Source organism: Poecilia reticulata, linkage group LG11 (assembly GCF_000633615.1).
Source record: "Poecilia reticulata strain Guanapo linkage group LG11, Guppy_female_1.0+MT, whole genome shotgun sequence".
Lineage (NCBI taxonomy): Eukaryota > Metazoa > Chordata > Actinopteri > Cyprinodontiformes > Poeciliidae > Poecilia > Poecilia reticulata.
In genome coordinates this window covers 16,398,371-16,415,217 of record NC_024341.1, presented here as the reverse complement: position 1 = coordinate 16,415,217, position 16,847 = coordinate 16,398,371, and the positions used below count along the sequence as shown (strand labels likewise).

Genomic DNA, 16,847 nt, shown 5'->3' with positions numbered 1-16,847 from the left:
TATATGCGTTTTTCTGCAAGCGCATGAAAATGAATTGGAATCCATGAACAGGTGTAGAGTTAATTGTTCCGATTTCCTGCTTAGTTAAAATTCCCTAGCTTCTCTGAGTCTGCCCACGCACACTGCCTAGCCTCCTTTGTGCCAGCTGCCAAACAGTGCTGTTGCAGCTGCTAAAAATACAAAAAAGGATAGTTAATATTTTAGGCTTTTATTAATAATGCACACTAATTTTACTGCTGCTGACTTCCACTTTTTTTTTTTTTTATGATGTGCTTCAAACTCATCAACCCAATTCTGACAAATAACTGTAGCATGCAAACATGAAAACAACTGTTTGACAAAGTATTTCTCTCGATAGGTATCCCACCCTTTTGCTTGCCGCAAGCCAACCTGTTCTAAATGCTGTTCAAAGTTTCCTCAGCCTGCTAAGCAGCAGGACGCCATTGGTTCAAAACCCACTGCTGCCACCTCACCCAGCGTGACCCCTCCTAACCCGAGAGGTGACCCCAGTGTGATTTCTGGTTCCACCTTTCACCCCTCTAACCAGGCACATCCTGTTGTTGCACAAGGTATTTAAAGGCATAGGTGCAGCAAACCATTTCCATTTGCTGATCATTTTCTTCATGTGAACATTTTAAACTTCCATCTTTCAGGTTTTTCTTTTTGTCTTAATACTGTTCTTCTCTCTAGGTGTCACTCACTTGTGCGACCAGTGTGCGTTTGCCACTACGGACATCGATGTGTTGCTGCAACACTATGAGAGCTGTCACAGCATGATCAAACTAAAGGGGGCACCTCCACAAGTCAAGGCTGAAGAGGAGACTGAAGGAGACAAGGAGGGAGGCAGAGGAGGCGCAGGAGAGGCCGAGCACAGTTGTACGAAGTGTAGCTTTGTCACACAAGTGGAAGAAGAACTTTTTAGACACTACAGGTGAGCAGGACATCTCACAAATAACTAATTGATAATTGTTTTTGGACAATATGTAGTGAATAAGAAAATCCTCCATATGTTTCACTACGATGCCAATCATATTGGCTCATCTGAAGAGAAAATATTCCATACCGGATTCTACACACCTAAGTATTGAAAGCAGCTGCTTAAAACATTTCATTCAAAAGTCAAGTACGCCACCAAGCATTTTCTGTGCTTGGATGGCCCTACCACTTTTTTTCACCCAGGAAATGTGATTACCTGGGTGATCACATTTCAGCAACAACCCCTTCGTGAAACTATTTTTGAGACCATTTTTGATACCATTCATACCCGTTTCCAGCCAGGTGCAAGAGTTGAGTGGTCCTTGAGAAAATGTTTGATTTTCCAGGTCATATGCATGTCTTTAAACATGCCTACCAATGCACTGTTTGAATTTTCTTCATGCGGAACAGAGGATTAAACAGGAAAGGAGTGCTTCCTGTGTTTTTGTGTCTATTTTTTTTTATTATAACTTACTCTTGGATGAGACAGGTTGGAATATCCTTTTTAACAGTCAACTACCCAACTAATCAATTCCTTCAACCAACTAATTCACAAATTATCCAACCAGCAGACTAGCCTGGCAATTAATTAACCAGCTCCGTAACCAATCAACTCACCATCTAGTGAGTAATGAATATATCCAACCAAGCTACTAGCCGCTAAAATAAAAAAGACCGTTTATTACTCATCTGACCAGCTCACCGTTCCAACCACAACCAGCTCGCTCGCATTCAGTCAGCTCACCAACCAATTACCCACAAGAACAGCAAACCTTTGCCTTTTTGCGAATTTACCTGATTGCATATTTTTTTGTGAAATGTACTCGATCTTCAAATTAGTGTGCAGAGATTAGTTTCTGTGGTTGTGCGACGATGATTTATATTGTGTGTATCAGTGCCTGTTGAGGTATAGTTGGTGTTGAAACTATTACAAAGACGAATCTAAATGTTTGCAGATTTTACCTAATTGTGGTAAAATCTGCAAACTCTCGTGAATACTGGTGGTTCACTGCATAACAAACCAGCTAACCATACAACAAACCGATAGAACAATCAAACAAAAAAACCTGTTAATCAATTATGGATTGATGTTGTTTGCATGCTCCATTCTAAACACAGTGGTCCTTCAGTCATCCCTACATTTTTTTTCTTTGACAGAACAAGCCATTTGACATTCGAGGACAATTTACCTCTGAAGTTCACTCTAGATGTTGGAAAAGCCGCGAGAAACCTGAAACAGTAATAAACCTCACTTGTTCAGTTTTGTCTTTACCTGATGCAAGTTAGGTTGGTTCTTGATGGCAGTCTTCATTCTCTGAAGCTCACCAGTCATTTCGCCAGTTTGTGCTCTGCAATTCTTGGCGAAAATTGAAGAAGAAATCAAAGCATGACTTTACAATACATCCCTGAAGTAAAATTAGGTCTTCACACACAGATAACTTTAAATGAGATTACCTGACTTGGATAAAAATATTCAAGAATACAAAAGACAGTAATTTTTCTTTTATATTGAGTATTAAATAATCTATGATTCTGTACTTCTATTTAGCATGTGACAAAGATTTTAGTGGGATCCCAGAGAAATAATAAAACAGATATATTTTCAAAAGGTCTGCAAAAGAAAGATTGCTGCGGGGTGAAGCATGGTAGGGAAATAAAAAGAAAGGAGAGAAAGGTGAGAAATCAGTTATGAGATGTTTTTTTACGGTCCAGTCGCATTTCAAACAAAATGCCCGTATACTCTGAAACTCGGCGCTGTGATCAAATAAAAGTGAGCTAAAGCCACAGTTTCATACCCCCAGTAAAATCAATCAGAGCTAAAAGGATTCTAAAGTTTTAGAGAACAAATTCGGGATTTAATTCAGTGGTGTTTGAAACACAAAGGGCTGTGGTGTAATGAGAAAAAAGGTTACCTGCCGAAAGAGTGATCACCCAGACATATAAATGAAAAAGTGCATTGTATAATCAGTGCTCCTAGCTTCTAAGCTAATTATTAGATTTTATGTACAAAAACACAGAAACGCCGCTCAAGTGGTGTTCCCTCCTCTTGGTAGAGCAGCCAGAAAAGGCATCTTAATTTTCTTTTTGAGATTGCATTTATTAATTTAGCTTATTTTATCGTCTTCGTTAACTGGCTACAAGTAATCTATGGATTCCAAAACCGAGCACAGACTTTTTAAGTGTCAGCCTTAAAAAAAAAAAATTCTTAATCATGTCACAATTTTAATTGAACAGGAAATCACCACTCAGTGAACATTTTGCTTCACTGCCCTAAGACTGTGACACAAGACATTGTGATACAAGTTGTAATTTTTAGCAACGCATTAGAAAGCCTTACAGTGCTACAAGCATAACATAAAACCTAATATTAGGATTTCAACGTAATCTTGAAATAAAGTGCAGTATAAATCTTTAGTTGATATTTGATGATTTATGCTATATTTTCACATATTTTGTTTTAGTTCAGTGGCTGTCGTACCTAAATGGTTCTGGTGCAGTTGTTTGGCATCTCCAGTTGCATCTCCAGGGTCCGGATGACGGCAGTCACATCGCTTCAAATGATCTGCACTAACAGAATAATCACACCAGAGTTACTTTTAATCAAACCAAACCTGTCAAGTGTGAAGACACTCTCTAAACCCATTGGGTTTTAGATGGCCTCTCCGAACTAGACATTCTTTAACCTGCTGGAGAATCAGCTTATAGCTTATGAGAAGGAAAAGAAAATCTATTTACTCCTCTTATTTGTGCTTTTTCTTTTCTTTTTTTTGTGTATAATTTCATTGATTTATTTATTGCTGTGTGTCTTCTCTACATACATGTCTGCTCACATTGACATTTTTGGCATACTTACTGTATATCCTGCTGTTGTAAAATACTCACACTGCGAGGCATCAATAAGAAGCTGCTGTTGAGAAAAAGTCAAGTGAATGCAATAGCCAGTGTTTAGCAGATTACTGCTGCTGGGTGACGACCTGAGCAAGTGAGGCTTTGGTTCAACATGACTTGACTGCCAAAACAATAGCCCTCGACAACATAGCACAAGATATTTTCAGAGTACTTTAAAAGCCTTTCAAAAAGTACTCGTACCATTGATTTTTTAAAAAGTTTTATGTTGGCTTAACAAGCTCCTGTGTAATTTTCAGAAATTTCAGGAGATAGAAGTGCCGAATAGTGAAGTGGAAGGAAAATGATGGCATTTTCTGGGAAGGGGTTGGGTTTTATTTGCTGGGTTTTAAATAAAACCCAGCACAACTAATTGTCTTTAAAAGTCACTTAGTAAACAGTCTCCAAATGCTCTGTGAAAGCCTCTGAGGTGTTAGTGAACACACAGTTTCATGAACACAGCAGACTAATCAGGGATTCGGTTAGAGAGAGACGTCCCAACCATCTAGTGTTGATAGTATTTAAAGAAAAGCATGATCTAAATACGGGATCATTCCTTCAAGAAAACTCATTCAGAGTACTGAAACAGTCAGACTTCAGCTGATGTTTGGCTCCTGGTAGGACAATAAAGCATCTTTGCGTTTGAATAGACCAGTCAAAGTTTAAATGCTCATGTCATAGAGAATCTTTGGCCAGACTGGAAAATTGATGTTTAGATGATCTGCATTCAGTCTGACTGAGTTTAAGCTGGAATAGGGCTTTTTTTTTTGTCTCAATGTGTGCAGAACAGTTTTAACAGATACTTCCAAATTTCTGCACCTGTAACGTTGGGAAAACATTATAGATTGAAAGGTTCTAAATGCAAATCCAGTCACACTTTTCAGATTTTATTTGTAAAACTGTAAAAATCGTGTAGAGTTTTTCGACCTCATAAATGTTCTGCTTTTATGTTGGTCCATCTCAAAAACTGCAACAAAATAAAAATTAAGTGTGATGTTGTGTAAATGTTTATATTGTCAAAACATTCAGAATTAATATGAAAACAATTTCGTAAAAAACAAAGAGGTGAATAATCGAAGTAATGCATAAACATTCACAATATTCCCTTTCTATAAAAAAACATACAGTACATAAAGGTTATTGGGTAGTACGGCTCGTGTCAAGTAAATGTAAATTAGCTGCCCATGGTCTGAGTTTGTGTGGGTGTAGGTATGTGTTAAAGGTGATTCATTGATTTTTTTTTTTTTTTTTTTTTTTTTTTTTTTTTTTTTCTTGCTGGCCCACACATGAAGCACCCAACATGTTTTTTTTGTTTTTTTTTTCTGTGCCAGGAAGAAAACGTACCCTGATGTCTTGCTCTGGAAATATAGCGAAGCATTCAGGGGTTGGCCCAGCAGGAAACGAAGGTGGCTTGTTGTCAGTTGATTCAGTGCTTGATGCTCAGATTCATTTATGCTCCTCACCATTTTCGAGTAATTCGTGGTGATTTAGTGGAACTCTGAGTCACTTTTTGGCCACAAGTTCCCTGAAAGTCAAGACCTGAGTGCTCTGAGGAAATCAAGCAGGGCCAAATGCACTTTTGATTTATTCATTTCCGGGGGGCGGATTTTCTTCGCTCCGTGAGCGATTCTGGCGTGGAGCTGCGTGAATGGGGGACTTTTACTTATTTAAAAGGGTAGACATAAAGATGAGCCGAGTCTGAACTGAAAACAAAACAAAGTCTGCAGAGCTGCCTTCAGTCACATTATTGTATTTCTGTGATGACTCATTACTAGTTTCGATGACTCCCAATGTCACGATCTGGTTTTCTGATTCAAACCGAAAATGAAGATTTGTACTTTTTCTTTCTTACCAGGCGTGTCCACGCGTGTTGCCGCTGCCGACACTGCGACTTCACCGCTCCTGATTCATCGGCCCTCCTCGACCATTTTAATTCTGCCCACTGTCAAGACGCCTCTCCCTCGTTAGGCTCCCAGCCCACCTTAATGACACCGTCGCTGGCGCTTTCGGCCAATGGCTGCTCAGCTCCCTCGACTTTGGCCATTAAAGAGGAGAGCAAGGGGGATCTACGACTTCTGTACTCTCTGGCTCCACCTGAGGGACGATTGGCGGAGGGCGGCAGAGAGGAGCCCGGCGGTGTAGTAAAAAGCGAGGGAGTGGAGGAGAAAGAAAGAGAACGGGAGAAGGGTTGGGTTCTCGGAGAGACAAGAGGGCCGGGAGAAAGAGGAGGTGAGCAGGCCCACGGATTACTCTGGGTACCCAAGGAGCGGATGGGGCCCGAGAGAGTAGCAGAAAGAGTAGCAGGAGGTGGGAGCCCCTCTCTTTTCCCCTCCCCGCTCTCCCTCTCTTTCGTTTCAGCCAATCACGAGGGCTCGCAGCAGAAGAGAGGCATGGCTTCGCCTGGCATGGTTTACCTGGCAGACACCAAGCCGTTTTTGGGAGATACCAAGTCGTTTTTGGGAGGAGGGAGACCAGGGGGAGCTACTGCAGGTGGAGGAGGAGGTGGGGAGAAGCAGAGCCAGATACCTTCACAACAGTATCCAGGTGGAGGAGGAGGAAGTGGAGGTGCAGGAGTACAGGAGGGGAAAGGCGGAACCACAAAAGAAGAATCCCAGTCTCTGCTAAGAGTAAGCAGAACATGCACCACACACGTTATCAGAGTCCCTTGCTAAATCTTTTCCTGTTTTTTTCAAACCTGAATGAAAAAAAAGAGTTATGTGGGGGGTTTATGGTACAGAGCAACACAAAGTAATCCAGAAATCAGAGGTGGAAGGAAAATTATTCACATTTTGCATGATTTCTACAAAAGAAAAATCTGCACAGTGTGTTGGCTATTCTGTTCTCTGAAACCCCTAAATACAATTGATTTCACAAGTCATTTCGTAAGTAAATGGATTCCCCTTGTGTGTAATTTAATCTCACCATAGATGCATGTGTACTATATATACTGGCAGGCCAGGCAAGAGAAAAGCCAAGATGGCAACAATGGAGGCACCCAACAGAGATCAACAACTCATGTAGAATTGGTTGACGGGACAGCTACTAATTATTTGCTTCCCAAATTCTGACTCTGGAGAGAAGAAAGACATTGTGGCAAGCGAGATACAAAAAACATCTCACGTACATTTTGGTGTCATGAACACAGCAAACGTGTAGATGAAAGTGGTCAGATGAGATCAAAATGTAACTATCTGGTGTAGATGCAAAACGTTATATTTGGTGGCAAACTATCTGCAAAAATCACTCTAAAACATGGAAGTGGGAACACCATGGTGTGCAGAGGCTTTTTTCTGACAGAGAAGCTTTTTTTAAGGTTTTTATTCGTTAGCAGCTGGACATGACGAAGGGCAGAGATGAATAACTGGGAGACATGCAGCAAGTGACCGTCCTAACGTGGAACGTTTTTAGCGCATAAGCTGAAGAAAAAGCCAAAGAAATGTTCACATGTACAAAGCTGGTGGAGACGTACTCTAAAGGTCTGAAGACGGTAACTGAAATGAAGGCTGGTTTTATAAAGTAGTGACTGAGATGAGCTAAACATAAACACACCTTTCAGATTTTTGTATGTAAAAAGAAAACCCACAGAAAAAACGTATGCTTTTCCTACCACTTCGTAATTATACACTATTTTTAAGTATTTCTATCACACAAAATCCCATTCCAGTCTATTGCTATGTGGTGTCAAAGTGTTAAAGGGGTAGGAATACTTGTGTAAGTCATTGTGAGTACTGATTTCTTTGTGATGGAAGCTCACAGGTCAGCTTTGTCTCGTTCACTCTGGGACTTTGCAGAGTTCCGCCCCGACTCTGGGATTCTTCCTGCTGGGAATGCTAGTTATCAAAATGCCTCTTTTAATACACTTTCATCCTCAAATCATCTTCCCTTTGATTCCAGTGTGTGGAGTCGATCTCATGTGGCGAGCTGCTACAACCTAATCTGTTTGCCTCTAATCATATTTGCAGTTTATGCAAAATATGTTTGCCAGCAAAGCCTCTCGCACGAATGCGCTCATATCTGTTGTGCACATGCCTTCATGACATCATTTCCCGTTCCCATCAGCCACATTCATCTTCCTCTTCTGAATCAAATTTTAAACTTCACAACACAGGGAAACTTTCCCGTCGTCCTGGCAACTGAGGGTGGCTAACCGACTGTTCCCATGAATCCCACCTGTCACTCACTTTCCTTTGCCCAACTCTGTGGACCATAATGCTTTTCACTCTGCAGTGATGTCATGGACTGGCAGGCGTAGCTTGTGGTTCACCAGCGCCACAGAGCTTATTTGCACTGATCACATTAGATCAGAAAAGACTATTCTCTCTCTCTCTCTCTCTATGTGTGTGTGTGTGCGCGCATACGTGCATGTGTGTGCATTTGTGGTGTCAGGGCACTGATACTGGCAGTATTAAGTGGGAGACGGGTGGAACCGGTGTGTGTGGATATGCATACGAGCGCGACAGTTGAGTCTATGACTTCTTTGTACAAGCTGTGGTGGGGCCTGCTGCAAATGTGTATTTGTGTGTCTGAGGTGTTGGCAGCAACTTGGCAGGGTGGGGCAGCAGGAGGTTTACTCATTACTGTGGGTGGGGCCGTGTGTCCCTGCAAAGAAGTGGGAGAGTGACACTGAAATAGAAGAGAGATGCATGAGAATGAAAGGGAGGGCCGAGATAAAGATACTGAGAGCGCACTAATTAACTAGCAATCCGTTTGTGGCACTTTCTAGAATAATACAGCAGCCGCTGCATTTACTGACACTCCTCGATGTTATGTGTGAAGTAAAAACAAAATGAATTATTGCAGAAAATGTTAATAAACCCTGCTGTTCGTAACGTGCATGAACCCCTTTGGTTGCGTTTAATCTTCACCAGGTTTTGTGCATAAAACAGACGAGTGCTTAACCGTTCTTCTGGGCACAATCTTTGTTGCATCATCCAGAGTCTTGGAAGTGGGAACTGCGTTTTGGATCATTATTCTGCTAAATAACACGGCCACGACTCATTTTTAATTATCTAGCTGAGGTAAGGGGATTTTTTTTGGTTTTAAATTTCCTGTTGTGTCAAAGACTTTGTGATGCAATGCAGTCTGACAAAGTTCTGAGGGCCTTTGGGAGAGAAAATGGCCCACAGCATCACAGATCCTCCGCTGCAGTTCAGTCTGGGAATGAGGGATTTTTTTCCACACACTCATCTTTTGTTTCACGCTGGGTCCAATTGGAACACTTATTTCAAAGCACACAGTTTGTGTTGAAGACCCAGTAGCATGCAGAAGATTCATATATTCATTATTTGTGATTGTGAAAGTGGCATCTCTTGCAAACTTTATTGGCATATGATAGTTTTAATGGACACCTCTTGAGTGCAAAATGCCACTCTTTGTTTTGTTGTTTTCTGCAATTTCGTCCTCTATACAAGAGTCGCGGACTTAAAAAAAAAAAAAAAAGTTCAAATTGTTCAGTGACTCTTCTTTTATGGAAACCGTTTGGAGTGCAAATTAGTGTGTGGAGTTAGATGGGGGTTTTTTTACACATGGGATTTTAACCTATGCATGCCATGCACTCAGATTATAGGTGGATTTTCTTCTAAATGTTTCTTTGTGAGATTTTACTACTGTGAGGAAAGATGAAATTGGTGTTTTCCCCATATCTTTACCTGCAGCACCAGTACAGCTTCAAGTCAGTGCAATGAATGAGTGATGGGGTTGATTCAGACTGTGCAACAAAGACGTGCAAGTTTAATCAACATCCTTATCTTGCATCTGTCCTTGCCGAGCGCTTCACGTCTAGAAGATTCAATTTATTTAATTAGAGATTATCGCAGACCTCTGATTTGTTTAGCCGAGAAGTAAAAAAAAAAAAAGATGTACATTTTAATAAGAGAAGCAAGAGATATCGATGCTACGTTTTCACAGATTTTCTCATGCAGACACAATTCATTCTAGACGTCACAATAGGCTGGAGTTGAATCATTGCTACTCAAAATGAGAGAAGAATAAAGGATTGTAAGTAAAAGTTTGATCCTGTATGCAGCTTAATACACACAGACACGGAGGAGAAAGCCGGTTGAATGAGGCCCAAGAGAGAAGAAATTGATGCGATGTAAGTGAATCTGTCCAAAATATAAAATGACATTTGGAAATGTAATGCGATATCTCCATGCATGGGGGGGTTACCACTGGGGTGGTAAAAGATTAAAAAGAGACAAAAGTGGAAACAAATACCCCAAGTCGGATTTAATCTTCACCTGCGTGCGCGGGTGCGTGTTTGTAGATATGTGTGTGCGTTTCTTCACCTGTGCGGCGCTCCGCTTGCCTTTGCGGAGTGTTTTCCCTCAATCCCCACTCACGCTCTCCGCCGCATCGATCCGCCTCTCCCCTTCCCCGTTTCATTCTTTTTCTTTCATTTCCTGTCTTTCCTCAAAGGACAACTTGCCCGATACACGGGGATCGATGCGCACCTCGCAGACATTAAAGCGCTCGGCTGCACGCGCGCACACCACCAATGTGCAGGCGTGCAAATGCATACGTATGTCCACATGGAGAACGGGAGTCTTTAGTATGCTGGTACGTGCAGCGTTTTGCTTTGCAGAGGGAGGGAAATACTTTCTTTGAAAGGTGTGATGTTTAAACGCTGCACACTGTTGCCTTGCTGAGGCAATGGCCTGCTGCTGGCTTTGTTGTCCCAGTGATTTATTACGTGGACAGTGTTTTGTCTTTGTGAAATTTTGCTTTCTCGTTGTTTGACTGAGAGAAGAGTTGAGACCATGCCAGATTTAGAAAATAAGTTCAAATGAAACCTTTTAGTTTATAAATGAAATGAGACGGGCATTTGAGCCACAGTGGACTTTAGGGTTAAGAGCCGCGAGGCAATAGAAAGGAAACACATGTGAAGACGTGCAGATGTACCAAACCATCTGTGAGTCGACATTAGATTGAGTTTATCTGATACATTCCAGATTTCCTGAGACAGCAGGTAAGCGGAATGGATGTTGGCAAGGAGGATGAATTTCAGGATATTACTGTATGAACTTCTTCTAGTAATGTGTTCCTAATGTAGCCAGATATCATAGACTGAGAGTAAAGACATTCACATTAAAAATGGACAGGAAAGGAGAGAGAATAAAAAGGATGTATGGAAGGAAGAACACAAATAAGGACAGAACTAGGGGAGGAAGAATCAAAGGGAAAAAAGAAAGGAAAGGGAAAAGAAGGAAGGCTACAGAAAAAAAAATCACACAAGACTCTTTCTGATGATTCCTTCTGAAAGAAAGGACAGTGAAGATCATAACGAACTAAAGTATGGCAAAAGGAATGGAAAATGCAAATAAGCAAGAAAAACACAAGGAAGAAAGTGAGAAGGAGCGGACACTTGGAAGAAATTAAGAAACACATTTAATATCCCGCTAAACCTTGTTTAGTGGACAGCGACTGTTCCTTTCAGTTCTAATTCAGATGCTTCCTATTTTCCTTCTTTACGGTGCACATGCTTCTGGATAACTGAATGTGTTTCTCACGCTGCTGCTTCTTCACCTAATTGCATGCAATTTGTGTGCATTTGCATTTGAGTGTGTGTGAGCGCATCTGAGGCTGCGTATTTGAGGAGGAAATTAAAGTATAAACTTAGCTTATTTGCTGTACTGATAATTTGGCATCACTTTATATCCGCTACAGGAAATTAGAGCTTATGTTTTAATTTGTCTCTATATGTGTGTATGTTTGTTTTTTTATTTATTTTTTTGTATATGTATATGAAAGATGCAGTGCAATGTCATCTGATGATGTTTATGCTATCTAACCACATCATGATAAGTTTAATAAAGGTGAAAATGTCGGTGCCGTCTTCTTTGTAAACCTAAAATTTAAATACTAAACACCTCAAATTACCTTTATCTGTGATTTTGTCTGTTTTTTGTTGAAGAAAATGTAAGATAATCACTACAGAGAGTAGAGATGCTCTGATCAGCATTTTAATTAGGTGATCAGCTAAAGAAATATGCATTTACCAGATTATCTTTTTTTTTCCTTAAATTTATTTATTTATGAATACTGCTCACCATCTTGGGTTATGTACTTAACCATACATATGTTTTTTTGTAACTTGCGAGAAAGTTTTGGTTTTGTGCAAACAAGTCTAAGGAAACAGTGGGTGGCTTGAGGCTCTTAAACAGTACTATGTATTTAATAATTCATGCTGAGAGATTGCTAAGATTTCTGTTGTTTTATTCAACAACAAAGTCCATAAAAAGATGAGAATGGATCATAATATTTAAACACAATCGAGCTGCTGTAGTCATGATGGTTCAACAACAACAAAATGTTTCAATTGACAAAGACTGCCTTAAAGGGGGAATCATGTATTTTTTTTATGCATTAGTGCCTATAGTTCTATTTTTTGTAGCAATTAAGACAAGAAAATATTTTAGTAGCAATGGTGGAATCATTTTACTTAAGTTCTGGAGCTTTTAAAACGCCTAACTGTGTCATTTTCAGTTCAGTCCAGACCTGTTACGTTAACACATACCGTTTGACTTTGTGGTTTCTTTACTTTTTTTCATTTTTAAGTAGTGTCCTTTCATATTGGCCATATTTGCATAAAGAAATACCATGCACGATGCGACTCCATCAGAACCACGCGTTTCTATTCATCAAATTGCTCTCCAGCTATTAAGCACCAAAACAGCTTTATAAGTGAGATCAGCCTGAGTTTAAATACTGATTTCCTGAACACTATAGATGATGATTCCCATCTATTACAGAGAAAAAAAATATGAGCACTTTATTTACCTCATCTTGTTAGACTGTCGGAGTCTGCGTGACAATGGGATGCACGGTGGTTTTCGCCCTGTTCCTCTTAAGCACACATATTCAAAGTCTCTGAGACAAAGATGTATGCTGCAGACCTTTCAGTTTGTTTGTGTAGTAGTCACATTTCCCATCATGACACAGACTCAAATAAACACAGCCATGGTGGAAAAAAAAAGAAAGAAAAAGTTTATGTATGTTTTTCCCAGTCTTGGTGTGTTTTTGTGTCTAAAACAGAGTTGGCCTGTTTTTAATGTCATAGAAAACCTGGTTGCTGCAATTCTTGTGCAGTGTGTGTGTGTGTGCGTGTGTGTGTGTGTTGTCTTTGTAGAAGAGTTTTATGTGTATCTGCTAGATCAGAGAGCGTTTGTCATGACAGTGTGGCTTTACGCCGTGTGACAGTCCACAGAAGTCTGATTGTCTGCAAGGAACATTACGCTTGGCTTGGAAAATAAATTACACCATTTTAACCACATCTAGGCTAATTCCGGGTAGTCCACACATGCAAAACAGGCATACGTGGAAGGTGACAGCTTGGCATCTTTGTCTCACAAAACTTAAAGGTAGGTTTATTTTCCTTTCCCCTGTTTGCTCATGATGACAATTCTCCATTGACATATGCTTTGAACTGCCAGATTAGCTGATCTGGAGACTTCTGGTCATGTCTGAGTAACATTTTAGCCACATCATCCCACTTCTAAAAGTGTAAAGTGTGGGATCACCCATAAAATAAAATAAAAAAAAGTGCATAAAATTGACTTTGAAATCCTGGGATTTGGCAGTGTGGTTCTTATTTTGGGTTACTCTGTGGAAGCAGGGCGGGGCAGTCCTTATGCGTCTCCAGCTTCAGACAAACTTCTTAAAATCTGAGTGTGATGGCACTTTCAGCCTAGATCGTTACAACGTAGAACCTTGAAGATGTACGTAGACGCTTGGGTTTCCAGGAAAGAATTTCAGTCTGCGAATCAAAGATTTAGTTTAGTATTTTCTGACAATATTGAACTCAACTAAAGCTAATTCTTACCTAAAGAACCTTATTTGACAATGGCTTACTTTGATTTTCTTTTTTTTTCTGAGGGGGGGAAGGGAGACAACAGCTGCTACAAAATGAAATTGTTTGAATGAACTTTAGGTAGTTTGTGCTGAAATGTTCAGATAGTATTTTCTCTTGAGGGCAGAATCTGGTTGTCTGACGAATATCTGTATATTTCTGTCTTTATTCTGTGACTTTATGTAATATTTTTCTGCATCATTGTGAATGTACATTGCCCTGTAAAATGTTGGGTATCTCCCGACAACATCAAACTTCCCTGAATTTTCTTTAGATATTTTATTGGACAAACCAAAGCAAAGTAGTGCATAACTGTGACCAGGAAGAACAATTATGAATAGTTTCAGATATTTTTTTATTTATTTTTACTAATTAAATAATTTAAAGGTGGTGTTACCATGCAAACCGCAACATTCCCACAGCCTAATGTTGCCATCACCATGTTTTATTATAAGGGTGGAGTGTTCAGGTTGATGTGCAGTACTAGTTTTCCTCCACACATAATGCATTTTGCATCTAGACCAAAAAATGTAAGTTTATTCTCATCAGAAGAGAGCACCTACATTTACGTTTCGTCAGTCGCCCTCTCTTCCGTTCAGGTCAGATTTGTGAGGAGCAGAACTGATTGCTGTCTTGTCCACTAACTCTTCCTGTCAGGTTGTGGAATCGTATTTGGCTGATTCTCTGCTTGGAGAAATTAAAGAAAACCTTTAAAAGTTTTCAGACAGGGTATTCAGATGGAGTTTTCAGACATTTAAAGCACTGAAATGCTTTAACAAAAAAAAGCAGTTGAAATAGACCTTTTGAGTCTTATTTATTCTGTATTACCTTGTAATGTCATGTAATGACTTTGGCTTCAGCCTAACAAGCCGTTAAATTACATCTCTATTTTTACAGTATTTCATTTGTTCAGACACATGTCACTTACAAACACTGTGTTTCATTGGCTCGTCTGTGCGGCAGTGACACATACGTTCCACCCTCCCCTCCAGCGAAAAGACCAGCTGTTTTTCATCATGTCGACATGGCAACGCTAAAACACAGTGGTTATTTTAGCTCCTAGCTGTAATTTAAACGTTTACATCAATTACTGTTATAATCATCTTCCACACACACACGCACACACACACGCACACACACACACACACGCACTATTGAAAGTGTGTGTATGCATGTATGCATTTATGTGTTTTATTTTTTTTTAATGTTTTTTTTTTTTTTTTGTATTTGTGTTTTTCTGGCCTGACTTGCACATCGAGTCGCTGAGTCCTTGGATATTTCTTTTTCTTTTTCCATCTCTTGCTCTCTGTGTGGCTGTGTAAGGCAGGAGCCATTCACTGCAACCTGTGTATGCGTGTGCGCACGCGTGTGTGTTTGCGCGCACATTTACATGCGTACAGACTTAGTGTGTGTGCTCACACATGGAATCAATATTGAGGCCAGATGTTCGTTTTGCTACAACAAGACCTCTACACGCAACGCCAGCCAGCCACACATACACACACGCACACGCGCGCACACACACACACTTATAAAAGACACCAATCTGGCAGCACTTGTGTAATTAGGAAGCTGATTGGTTAGATTAAATGTCCATCTGACCCCTGACCAATAGTCAATTTGAAAACCCTGCCTTCTTTCCCCTTTTCCTCTGTCTCCTGGCCTTTCCTTCCTGCATCTCTGCTTTTGATCTCTGACTTTTTCACACAATCAGGCAGTTATGGTAACTGATGTAATTTGACAAATACGACCGAAACAGTTGGAGAAAACTATGGTAAATAGTTCAAGGAAAACTGCTTCCAGTAAATGGGTGGAAATGGATTGACAAATAGCTCCAGGTCACATTTTCTCCGTCTTTATCTGTCAGTGTGTAATAGGGGGAAAAAAAAACTGTCTTGGTTCATATAAATTCAATAGGCTGTCACTTTTTCAAATGCTCCGGATAAAAATGAATGTCTGTAACCATAAACAACTCAAAATTTGTTCCAGGTTTGGAACGATGACGTTTAATAAACTGCCCAAATCTTTACAGGGAGCCGTTTCTTCCAAGCCGTTGTATCTGTCAGTTTATTTAATTAGATTTTTTTTTGCTGTGCCGCTAATGTCTAATTCTGATCATCAGTTCTGAAGTTTCCATAAACTGTTATTTTGGATCATTGAAAGTGATATTCTGAGAAAAATATTGTTAGTAATAGGTTCCCTTGCTTCGAGAAGTATGATGTCCTATCTCAGTGAGTTTGTGGAAAAATAAAATGACTGGAAATATCAAACAAATACATAGTTTTTGTTTGATTATTGAAGCTCCACACCTACAACTTTTTCAGCTGGAGCAGTTTTAAGTAAGATGTAAAACACTTGATTAAAACTATTAAATCATTACAAGAATACATTTTGTGAATGTGTTATAACTGTTTTGCCCGTCTATCTATCCTTTGCATCAATCAGTCTTTTCCTGGCTGAGGCCAGTTTGCTTTGTGGTCTGACCTGCTGCGTACTTTTCTTTTACTCAAGAGCCATATCATAGGAGAAAAATTGGATTTATAAACAGAATGCTTTGTTTTTATGCATTTGCTGTCCTCCCTTAAATATGGGAAAATTAAGATTCTGGAAAAGTCTGCAATTGTTTAAACATGGCAAGTTAGGACTAACATAACCAACCATAGCGTGATCCTTCACCACTTTGTGCTTCAAAGTAATCCTCATTTTCTTAATTTTAATTCAGACATTGTCATGAAAACCTAAAGAGCCACTAAAATGTGCAAATTATGTAAAATGGACTAACAGGAATTGCGACATCACTCAGAAATGTAATTTCCCCTTGCAGTACATTTTAAAAACGGTATAAGCTTTCCATATTCGGGTTAAATACACATAAGATCATATTTGAATTTAAACTTTTAGTTAATCTGTTTAGTTAAAGTCATTATAACGCTTTAATCCACTTCACCTGAGGACGTCTTGCCACGCCCTGCTCTGATGTGTGTGAGAGAGGGAGATAGTTTGTTTGGGAGGAAACGGCGCCATGGCAACCTTTGTGGCCCGAAGGGCTTCGTGGTGAAGTTGGAATTCTGCCCTGGGCATGAGTGCATGCAGCTTAGCTTCATCACTTTTTGCCAGGGTATGTTAGTGCATGTGTGAT

General features: G+C 39.9%; 1 protein-coding gene across 6 annotated transcripts in view; it reads left to right on the top strand.

The window, feature by feature from the left end:
• The window catches only part of trps1 (trichorhinophalangeal syndrome I), a 183,355-nt gene that overhangs the window by 127,933 nt on the left and 38,575 nt on the right, over positions 1-16,847 (top strand). For all 6 annotated transcript variants that reach the window (XM_008422123.2, XM_008422121.2, XM_008422120.2 and 3 more), the window contains 3 exons: positions 359-569; positions 691-931; positions 5,717-6,488. In XM_008422123.2, the coding sequence (XP_008420345.1) occupies positions 359-569; positions 691-931; positions 5,717-6,488 (1,224 nt within the window). The remainder of the gene's footprint in view (positions 1-358; positions 570-690; positions 932-5,716; positions 6,489-16,847) is intronic.